Here is an 11217-nt window from a genome sequence, read left to right on the forward strand (position 1 = left end):
GCGGGCGGGCGGGCCGGGCCGGCCGCCTCGCTGCGTGGCGCTGCGCCTTTACCAGAAGCGGCTGCCCTCTTGCCTCATCTGCAGCGGGCCATGACGCGAGCTTTCAAAAAGAAAAGTACTGCAGCGGTGACGGAAAACGGCCACGCTTGCCATCGACAGGGGGAAAATACGCCTTCCTGTTTCTCGGGGGCGGGGAGTTCGAGTCAAACCGCACGGGGGGCAATCCACGCTGCGCTACGTTGAAAAAGCACGTTTGTCGAAACATTCAAAGACATCAATGACGACACCCTTGAAAGGAATCATTAGAAAATAATATCATGGTCACGCCATCCTCAACGCGACCGATCCGGTGCGGGGTCGCGGGGACACCCCAAACTGGTCACCAGAAGTAGTTGGATATGTTTTTTTCTGTTAGCATTGCCGATATCAATAGCGTGTCTCCTTTCTGTGTACGACTGGATCTGGCTTGCTAACTACAGACTAGCACGCTAACCATTAACCTCAAGGGGGCACTAGTGAGTAAGCCGCCTTCAACATTTCTCGGGGGCGGGGAGTTCGAGTCAAACCGCACGGGGGGCAATCCACACTGCGCTACGTTGAAAAAGCACGTTTGTCGAAACATTCAAAGACATCAATGACGACACCCTTGAAAGGAATCATTAGAAAATAATATCATGGTCACGCCATCCTCAACGCGACCGATCCGGTGCGGGGTCGCGACGACACCCCAAACTGGTCGCCAGAAGTAGTTGGATATTTTTTTTTCTGTTAGCATTGCCGATGTCAATAGCGTGTCTCTCCTTTCTGTGTACGACTGGATCTGGCTTGCTAACTACAGACTAGCACGCTAAACATTAACCTCAAGGGGGCACTAGTGAGTAAGCCGCCTTCAACACTCCAGCCAGGGCCGGCGCAACTCGATACTTTTCGACGGCAAGTTCGTTGGCTAGCGTTTAGCATTTTCCGACGGTTAACATTCGAGGATGGACTCGCAGGTTTTGTTGGCGAGCGCGCGACCGCTCTCGGCTTTCATTGAAACATTTCCACATGCTTTTGGGGCAACGCCGGCAGTCTGCCGTGCGGCCCTTGAACGCGGGATTGGCCATCAAGTGAAATTCAAGCGCTAACCATACAACGCTAACCGTGTCATTTGGTAAACACGCTTGGTCTCGCGCTGAACTCTGCGGGGCCCTGCTTGTACTCTGCGCTTCTCACTCGGTTGCAGTTTGCGAGGGAGGTGCTGAATAGCGGCTGATGCCCACACGTGCTAATTTATTCGCGCAAACACCGCGAGCGGCGGCCGAGTGTGCCGCCCGACAGAAGCCATGACACATCCATCGCCACATGGTCAGGTAGCATTATGTAAAGACGGGAAAGAAAAGAAAAAAAACAACAGCATCATTTGCTACTTGGACGCTGAGCAAGAGTCACCTATTTTGAAGTGCTTTTTATCGGATTCGACGGTCCTCATCGACCCTCCCCGCTTGCCGTTGCTCCCTGTTGACTTCTGTCCGTGTCATTTTATTACGAGGCCGGGTCAAGTTTGGCATCGCTGGAAAGTTGGCTGCGACGCCCCCCTCGCAAACTCTTGGGACCGGTCCCCCTTTCCGCCCCCTCGCGCCCAGGCCGGTTGGCTCGTCGTCAGCGGCGGGACGCGGAAACGCACACACTCGCGGGTCTCACCAGGTGCAGGCTGTCGGCCTTCTGAGTTTGCCTCATTCGGCTCTTCTGCGCCGCGATGCGGTTCTTCTCCCGCCGCATCACCTTCTTCACGTCGTCCGACGAGCTCTGCGCACAGACCGGGTTGGAAGAGATGTCAGAAAAGCCTCCCCCGAGCTGCCCATCGGCCGAGCACAAGGGATGGAGACGAGCATGCTTTCAGAAAGGGGAGGACTTTTGTTTTTTTTTGTTTTTTTTCAGACGCCCCCCCCCTACGCCCAAATCAACCGCTCTGCGTCGCCTGAGAGCTGACGAGACTGACTCAGACAGCGCGCCTGTAAAATGGAAATGAGCCGTTACGGGGACCTGAGGTGCGGCGGCGTGACCTTGGCCTAACCGAAAGCTGCCGTAGGCCGCAACTCACGCCCAGACGCTCGCACGAAAGCCACCTCGGCTCCAGCTTCTGACGTCACCCTCCCCCTTAAAAAGCGCACACCCAACAGTCATTAGCGAGAATACAAGTGGTACATCGAATGACCTCCGTTACTGTGAGGGAGTCTTTTTTTTTTTTTTTTTCTGTTGTTGTTTGTCTTGACTTTGGTTTGTCGTCCATTTGTGTTGAGCGGAAGGAACGTTGAATGCCTTCCGAACATCACCTGGACAGTTCATTGAGGTGGCAACACTTCGGACGGAGCCCTTTAATTTATTTCCAATTGGAGAATTTCAAAGACAAACAAGGATCCAAAGCCACTTTTGCGCACGCCGGAGGACCCTTCGGAATGCGACGTCAAACGCGGCCCGTCCCCATTCGTGGCGCTTGCGCATTTGCGATGCTTTGACAATGATTTTGAAGGCCAAAAACTTCCAACGAGGTGCAAGTCAACCGGTTGTGGGTTGCGTTTCCGCGGCGGAGAGTTCAAAGCCCCGCCGAAGTCTCGTACTGACTCTGATTTTTGGAGAGCCTGCGGCAGGCTCTCCTTCAGAGCTTTCGGGTCTTCCGGAGTCGTTTTGCTTGCGTTTGTTGCACGGGTGTACGTGAGACCCACAGTGGAAAGTCAGTCGTCTCTTCAAATCATTTCATTTGAAAGTGGAACAACTTGGTTGTGCGGCTTCATCAACACAAAAGGAAGGAAGGGGGGGGGGGAGAGGATGACTCTGTGACACACAAACACGCACAGCCCAAGTGTTCCCGACAACTTTGGTGTTCTTGGCACTTTGTGCCGCTTCACGCACACGCGCAAAGAGAAGCCCACGCTGGGCCGGAGGCGAGTCCCGCGTGCGCATGTGTGAACGCGTGCTGATGGCGAGGACGAGGCGAGAAGAAGCCGAGACGGCAAAGGGGAGGAGGAGGAAGCCAGCCGGCCTTACCTGCCTGCCTCCGGCGGGTGACGGCGACCTGTAGCTTGCGTCGTTGCTGTCGGAGCCCTGAGCCATGGCCACGAGCGGCGGCGGCGGCAAAACGCCTCTCCTCCTGCGGCCACTTGCGCTTCGCGTGCGTGAGAGATTCGGCCGCGGCGCTGACAAGAATTGGCCGTGCCACTCGCCGAGGGTCGCGCTTGCCTCTTTTTTTCTCTCTCTCTCTCTCACACACACTCCGCCTCCTCTCACTCTCGCCGTCGCTCACTGGCGCTGCGGCTCTTCCGATGAGGTTTCTGGTCACAAGAACACAAGGAGAAAAGTGGTGAAGGGCTGGAATGTGAACAAGAGATCACGATTACTCACGTTAAGAAAGTACCTTCTGCGTTCTGCGTTGCAATGTTGTGAGATGAAGACAAAAAAAAGTTTTCCCTTCCTCGCTGTATGTTGATTTTTTTTTTTTCTCAAAGCCGAAACCGCGCGCGCGCCTAATGCTCGGTCAGGGATGAAATTGAGCGACCGAAACCCGGCGGCAACGAGACGTTTCGAACAAAGTCTCAAGGGGACCAAACGAGCATCCCAAAGCCGGTCGCGGGGAGGACCGCCTCCTTCATCTTGGCACGTGTTTCCAGCGTGCGCATTTGACTCGCTGGGCTCTCCCTCTCTTTTGTCTTTTTGGTCAAACGAAGGATACAAGACTTAAATGATGCGGTGGGGGACTTTCAGTTTTGTTTTTTAAACAGTCGAACTTAAGGTGGGTTGAAAGGGACTTTTGCTGACGTGGCTCCTTTAGAGTGCCCCATAATGGCAGTGTGGGAAAGCCCTGCGATGACCCCCCAACAAAAGATTGAAACCAGTGATGACATGCGATTCTCCCCTCAATCTTGAAATCCAGCAACTGGAAAGGTCACAACAGATTTTGTTCAACTTGTTTTGACATTGATTTGTGTTTTTAGACTTTTTTTTTTGTAGCATTTACATTTTTACCTTCGCGATGGATCAATAATGCTAGCAGGTTAAGCAGCGTTTAGCATAGTGAGAACATGATAAAAAAAAGAGGAGCCAAACAGCTTTGCTTGGCAGAAGTAACAGCCCTCCTACACAAAAACATGTCCCATCATCGGAGGGATTTTTTTTTTTTCAGCGCATGGACACAGGCAATCTTTTCCCAACATACTCCAAGAACGATGATTACACAAACAATGACGCGGGGAACAATACAAATACTGAGTGTTGGGCAACGAGAAAAACAGGAATAAAAGTGGAGTCGCTGCGCTAAAAAACAAACAAACAAACAAAAAACATTTTCTTTGAACGCACAACGGAGCTGCTCTTAATGTCACCTCACACTCAAATCAGACAAAGTGTGTGTGTGTGTGTTTTACATGCTGGGAAAACCCCTCAGAAAGGGGGCGCTTGTTTCGAAAACCACAGGTGGAAAAAGTGAAGCGAAGAGTTTGTGGGTACAACCCTCAACCTTAAAGTCAATTAAAACAGTCTCTTCGACTGAGAAATCGTAACATCTCATAAGTAGTTTGTGGCTGGGTTGCGATGGTGACCCCGATACAAAAATTTTAAAAAATGGTGAGCTTTGGCGCCCTCTGCCGGCCAACAGCTACTAGCAACTTTTTGGTTTGTTTTTAAAGCGTGATTCGTTGAGTTGCGGCGGTTGAGCGGTGCGGTGTTGTTAGGCAGCTCATACAGCTTGACGGAATCATTCGGAGAAGTGATTTGGAAACAACAGGTGCCGGGGTTCGAACCGAAAACATTCTGGCTCACCGAACACCGAGTCGTGACGTCAGGGGGTGATCCTCCCTTCCGTAACGGCATGAATGGGGCTCGTAACAGGAAACCACAACTACCTCTCCGATGTCTACCGTCAGTAAAAACAAGATGGTGTGGGAATGGGGGGGGGGGGGGGGTCCTTTCACCTCAGAATTCACGTAACTTGCTTGTCTCTGAACGACATTTGACGGCTACGGCGGCCGAGAAAGCTCATGACAGCAAAACGTCCATAAAGCCTACAACAACAGTATCAGCATTATAAATCAACTTTTTGTATGTAGATTTAGGCTGTTGGAATTTTCAACAATAAGTCGCGAATAAGTATATTTTTTTAGGTTTATTTGAAATGATACATTTACAACTATAATTGAATTAATCATTCTGTTTAACAATTTTATAAACTAACTCAGGTAGTTTCGGGTGGACGTTAGCAAATATTTTCATTGGACGCTAGCTAATTCCGGGTATGCTTAGATTTTAAAATTAAAATTAAAATTTTACAGTACACATGTCAAAACAACTCACGTGTCCACGTGTTCTTCAAGTTCAAATCTGTGGGGAAACAACATAACCAGAGCTTTTTTTTTTTTTTTTTTTGCAAAAGACGAGTGGGAGCACATTTTGTTCAATGTAAGATGGAATTCTTGTACCGACACGTTGATAAAAATGACATACGGAGAACAAAATGGTGCTATTCGTATTCCGACACACACAAAATGTTTTAGCATTGACTGCACTGTCAACAAAAAGACATTTTCCAATAGGATGGGGCTGACAAGTACACAAAATGCTCACCCCCCCCATTATCAATTTACGAACCCACTAAAACCACAACTGCATCATGTGCAATGTTAACAAAACAGAAAAAAACATACAAGTTGAACCGAGTTAAGAAAGCAGAAATTTCATTCGTTGCATTTTAATGGCCTGGAAACTTTGGCAAAATAAAAAGGCCTGGCAACTTACAAAACACTCATTTTAACAAAGCAACTAACAACAACAAAAGAAAAACAACAACAAATTAATCCACTGGACATCTGGAGTTGTCTCGGAGAGGAGTCGAGATTTCATTAGCTGGGAGAAAGAAAGAGAAATGTTTACTTTTTGTGTTAAAAGTGTCTTCAATGCATATTGTTCTGTTGGGCGGAATTCTCACATCTCCACCACCTTCGACGACGAGAAAACTTTTCATTTGGTTGATAATGCGGAAAAACATCACGAGGCGACAAACCGACAGTATAGATTTGCGAAAAATAAATTGAGCATATTTGGAGATGTGAGGTTTTTCCGCCCGACAGTGACGGACTGCATTCAACTTTGAACCAACCACCTGCTCTGTGTCTTGCTCCACTTCAGGGCGTGTCTGGGAGGCACAGACGCGTTAGGGTGGAAGAAGGTGCAGCCGTCTCGGTTACACTGGCTGGCAAAGTGACACGGCTGCCGGGAAACGCAAATCCATTCCAGGATGGAGGGGGGGGGGGGGGGGAAAAAATTAAAAAAAAAATAATTCAAAATACAAGGGCAAAATAAATCTCCGGACGCACGGCATGGCTCGTTAAGCGGCCATTTCTTTGCCTCACTATCAACATGACAAGCTGAGATTCAGCCAGGCCCTACTCTGTATCTTCTACTCCAAAACTGTGCTGACTTGCCAATGAGGCGCGACGTATCACGGTTAAGACACAAATTCCGTCATAGCGCTCTCACTGGCACGCAGTAAGAAAGGCACGCGTTACCTTGGGATGATAAAAAGGGCAGTCCATCTTCTTGCACTGGGGGAAGAAGCGGCACATGCTCACTGTTTGCGCCGGTGGGGCCACTGTGTAAAAAAACAAACAAACAAACAAAGCAAGAAGAAAAAAAAAAAAAAGCAGGTCACCGCTGTTACGTTCCAAACACACAAAAGTTGGTTTTGGGGAGTTACGGCACATCAGGGTCGAGCACCTGGCCTGGGGGGCGGCGCCAAGGCACCCCTGCGGCTCACGTGGGTGTAAGGACAGTCGGGCTTGCTGCATCTGGCGTCGTATTTACAGTTGGGGTGGACGAAAAGGCATTTGTCGCCAAACTTGCACGTGGGGAATGTCCTGCGGCACAAACGCAGCATGTAACTCTTTCGATGCCAAAAAAGGAAGGGGGGAAAAAAAAAATGGCCAAGACTGTTCTCTGCCGATTCCCATGAACAAAAAGCCCACACAAAGGCTTGTTCTTGTGAAAGCACTCACTTGCAAGGTCTCGTCGGGTGATGATAGGGACACCCGTCTCCGCTCTTGCACACCGGCCAGAACTTGCAGCGCTCCATCACTTTCGGCTTCTTTGAAGGCGCCGAGTCGGCGTCAAAGCTCTCCGCTTCCTCTGTTCACAGACACGTTGGGGGGTGACCGAAGGGACGTCGCGTCTCGCGAGCTCGCGCCTATGTACCTAATGAAGTGTCCATCGGGCGCATGTCCAGACCTGCCAGCGAGGGGCCCCCACGCAGCCTTTGGAGGACGCCGACTTTGGACTTGGCGGCCTTGGGGGGCGGCCTGACGTCTTCCAGCTCCATTTCCGACTCAGCCAGATTCTCCAGCGGGCTCGGAACGCCCTCCAGTGTCACGATGAACTTGGGGCTGGGGGAGCTTTCCTTCTCCTTGCTGGCGGAAAGGAAGAAGCCCGCGCGTGACAAAGAAAAAAAGACAAAAGCGAAGGCCGTGTCCGATTCACTTCAGAACGCAAGGAATCTCCCAAGTCTCGCCGAGCCCACCCGAAAAGCCAAAAGGAGGTCATTTCCGGGAAGGGCAAAGACGACAAGAGGAGAGCGTCTGAAGGGTGCGCGCACCTGGCCTGCACGGTGCGCGGTCGGGCCAGCTCCTCTTTGCGATCCCGCTGCCGACTGGCGGTTCCGTCCGGCTGCGGGCGACTCACGATGAAGGAGCGCGTGTCGAGCCGCTTCGTGGCGTCGCTCGCTGCGGAGAAAGCGGAAACCGCGTTGATGAAACAACCGCCGATCGCGGACGGGGGCACCGCCGGACAAATTCAAGGTCTTCGACCGAGAGGGGGAGAACACGGGAGCGGCGCGCACACAGGTGCGAGACCAGGCTGACCACTGGCCCACGCTGCTCTGCTGCAACGTATCGAGGCGAAAAAACAATACTCACGGCCGTCACTCGCGCCTCCGCGGTTGCGCTGCGCCAAGTCCGACGAAGCCACAGATCGGGCTGCAACTGAGGACAAACGGGACATTCATTGACTTGTTTTAGAAGTGCTGCGTTCATTTTGTGAGCATTTCTCCTTCATTTCGGGAGTCAATCATGGCACCCGGGGCGAAGGTGGGATGCCAGACTTCCATGATTGACTCTTGTGATTGAAAATGGAATACAAATAACCCCCTTCATCCAGTTCATGACCAAATATGGTGTTCTGATGGTTTAATAAAAAATAATTAAATTAAAAACAAGATGGCAGGCGGCAATACCTTAAGTTGCCACAGGATGGCGCTAAAGTATGACATTGCTTTCGACATAAAAAGCTGTTTTTTTTTTTTTTTTTTTTTTGCCAATATCCGACAAAACGCCTTCGGTGAAGTCGTCCCAAAGCACCGAGGCGCAGGCTCCGATCGCATGTCGCGCACGAGCCGACCGACGTACCGAGAGCTCCGTCCGGCTGCTCTTCGGGTGCGTAAGACTGCCCCCCGGTGGGGAAGGCGCGCAGGACGGCGGCCGTCACCTCGTCGCCTCTGGCCGGGCGGGCTCGAGGCGCCACGGGAACCGTCTGCCTCTGCGGCACTGCGGGCGGCACCGTGGCAGTCAAGTGAACGGGGGAGGAGCGGAACGGCGCGGCGCGTGTGACGGAGAGTCGGGCGGGGCGCACGTACGTTTCGGGAAGCCGGTCGTCTTGCTGATGGAGTCCTGCGCCTCGGAGATGGCCTTCAAGATCAGATTCCTGTTGGCCTGCTTGGCCGGCGGGAGGGACGGCCTGAAATCAGACGACGGGCGCAAAGGGAAGCGGGTCATTCCCGCATCGGGCCCAACGCAGCCAAGCAGAGAGAGAAAGAGAGACCGACTTGCGCTCCGGTTTGGACGGCAGCAGCACCCGACTGGACGGGCCTCGGCCGGCGTAACCGGCGTCTTCCTCGTCCTCGTCCATGTCGTCGCTTTCCCTGTCTGAGTCGCGGTTCACTCGCACCACTGAGCTCACGATGGGCGCCTTGCGCTTGCGGGATGACTCCTCCTGAAGAATGGCGACAACACCCTGAGTGCGCTTTCATCATTGCTGTGGCAGTTGCTCAGTCGATCCCTCGCAGTACCTTGCCGGAGCCGCCTCTGGAGGTCCTGCCGCTCCTGCTCTCTTGATGCCTCCCGTAGGACGGCGCCTCGGCCGCCCGCGCCGCGTTGCTCAGCTTGCTCTGGCCGGCCCTGTAGAGTTCCACGGACGGTCGGCCGGCGGGGCCGCGAGCTCCCCTCTGGGCGACCGCCGCCTCCGCGGGGTCCTCGCCGAAGTCGTCGTCCGTCTCCGGCTTGATGTCGATGACCGCTTCGGAGGGGAGGAGCTCCATGAGGGGCTTGACGGCGGACGTCAGGCGGGAGGAGCCCTTCTCCACGCTGGCCCTCCTGACAGCAAATCATTGACATTCCTTTTAGTTCTTCCAAGAAATACCTTTCGTTGGTTATTGAAAAAATAAAAAAAAAAACGCAAAGAAATAACCTGCTTTTATGAAGTGGAATGACTATTTACTGTCATACTAGTGATGGATGTGTGTCGTGCGTTCCGCGATGACCAATACAAACATCCGCGGTTGTGAAGGGGGGCGTGGCCTAGCGTGCGACACCAGGAGCTGGAAGCGGCTAAGCCGGCCGGCCCGCGCGCGAGCGTGATTTGCGACCGAGAGGGGCTCCAAATCATCGGTCAAGATATTTCCCGATCACCTGCTTTCCTGGGCGGAGCCACGCAGTTCCGTCCTATCAGATCGGGAGTTTGGCTTGTGATCCTCCGCCCTCGCGGCAGGCGCGCCGCCGGCCGACTGCTGCTCGGGCCTCCCGACGGCAGGCTCTGCAACGCATGAATCCGTCCGTCGCGTTACTCGGGTGGAGTCCGCACGCACCAGCTGTCTGATAGGAGCGAAATGAAGGGACGCCGACAGGGAGCGGGGGAAAAAGGAGAACGCGCCTGACCTACCCACTGCGACGGTTCTTAACTTCTCCAGGACGCCGTGCAGCCTCAAATGAACCAAGGGGTGTTATTCAACAAGGCAAGCCGTCGCGCCGACAACCAACCAATTTGTGTCGTCGTCGTCATACCACGCGGTGAACTTGATGGTGTTGTTGCCCAGGAAAAGCGAGAGATCGTCAGCCATCTGCTGGGAGGTTTTCTTGTTGGCCACCATCACCATGATGTAATCCGGGAGCTCCTCGTCTGAAATGACAAAAAGGCGTCTCGCGAGCCCTCAGTCCGCAACGGGCTCATCCACCGTCACGCTTTCGATGCAATTATCGTTGGGCTCACAAGATATAGCCATTGGTCATAAGTTCAGGGCACGTGGGGGGTCTTTCTGGGATCCACCATCTTCATTTCGGAACGGGCGAGAGACGCCAACGTGCGTCGTCGCAACTTTTCGCCAGTCTGTGACGTGACCGAGCGCTCGTGGAATCAAGTGTTTTCAAATACACCGAGGGCAAGGCGCCGCGGCGTGAGCGTCGGTTACTGACGTCATCCCTACCGACCAACACGTCTTGAACCGCCGCGGCGCGACTACTTACCAATGTAGGCGCCGAGCTCTTGAAGCTTGCCTTTGATCGCAGCCTGCAAAACAGGAGAACGGCACAAGAGAAGTGGACAAAGCGCAGCCCCGATTCATCCTTTACCCTTTCCCCAAAGTGCGCCACGCCGCGGTGGGCAAACACCCCGACAAGCGACGCGAACGCCATGTTGCTATTTTTGCTCGGCGAGCTAGCCGGTAATTGCGCTGAGGCTCGAAAAATCCGCGAACACGCCGTGTGTCGGTGCGACTCACTCTTATTTTCTTGCTGATTTCTGCCCCGATCTCCATGACGGGACGGCAGACGGAAAGCGGACGACAGGAAGGTTTTGGCGAGGTTTTGCTGTTCGGTGCTTTCTTCTGTTTTGATGACCGATTTGCTTTACTGTTTGTTGTGTATGTTAAATTGCTCCATGTACAGCACTTTGTACGCAGCGATGGCTGTTTGAAAGTGCTCGAGAAATACAGTTGAGTTGAGGTAGCAGGCAGCTAGCAGCAGCCCTGAAAGAGACGCAAGGAGTCACGTGAGCAGAGACGGAAGCCGGGAAGGCAAGGGCGGAAGCGGCAGGAGAGAAACGTAACCCGAGCTATTAGGTCGTCTTTTGTCCCTCCACTATTCCAAAAACTCTTCAAAAAAGAAACTTAACACAAGATACATTTTAAATCGCCATATATATATATATATA

At 52.8% G+C, this 11217-nt stretch overlaps 2 protein-coding genes across 6 annotated transcripts in view; both read right to left on the minus strand.

The window, feature by feature from the left end:
* Positions 1–3325, minus strand: part of batf (basic leucine zipper transcription factor, ATF-like) — a 6413-nt gene extending 3088 nt beyond the window's left edge. Inside the window, exons 1-2 of the mRNA XM_019885056.1 lie at positions 3028–3325; positions 1684–1788 (exon numbers count right to left, since the gene is read on the minus strand). Of these exons, the coding sequence (XP_019740615.1) occupies positions 1684–1788; positions 3028–3093 (171 nt within the window). The 5' untranslated portion in view covers positions 3094–3325. The remainder of the gene's footprint in view (positions 1–1683; positions 1789–3027) is intronic.
* A 2099-nt stretch (positions 3326–5424) lies between these two features.
* Positions 5425–10864, minus strand: zc3h14 (zinc finger CCCH-type containing 14). Of its 5 annotated transcripts, XM_019885050.1 has the most exons (18): positions 10787–10864; positions 10533–10575; positions 10074–10188; positions 9952–9992; positions 9702–9825; positions 9083–9386; positions 8840–9006; positions 8651–8751; positions 8482–8561; positions 8424–8436; positions 7935–8000; positions 7616–7742; positions 7219–7430; positions 7023–7152; positions 6745–6884; positions 6537–6619; positions 6131–6237; positions 5425–5874 (listed from the first exon to the last, which is right to left on the minus strand). In XM_019885050.1, exons 1-18 carry the CDS (start codon positions 10820–10822, stop codon positions 5871–5873), a joined length of 1893 nt encoding a protein of 630 aa, XP_019740609.1. In that variant the 5' UTR covers positions 10823–10864; the 3' UTR covers positions 5425–5870. The 5 variants fall into 5 exon arrangements, with proteins under 5 accessions (XP_019740609.1, XP_019740606.1, XP_019740607.1 ...); XM_019885047.1 differs by having other exon boundaries at positions 7935–7994; positions 8424–8561; XM_019885048.1 differs by having other exon boundaries at positions 7252–7430; positions 8424–8561.
* Positions 10865–11217: the final 353 nt, after the last annotated feature.

This window comes from Hippocampus comes, unplaced genomic scaffold (assembly GCF_001891065.2).
Source record: "Hippocampus comes isolate QL1 unplaced genomic scaffold, H_comes_QL1_v1.1 scaffold144, whole genome shotgun sequence".
Classification (NCBI taxonomy): domain Eukaryota; kingdom Metazoa; phylum Chordata; class Actinopteri; order Syngnathiformes; family Syngnathidae; genus Hippocampus; species Hippocampus comes.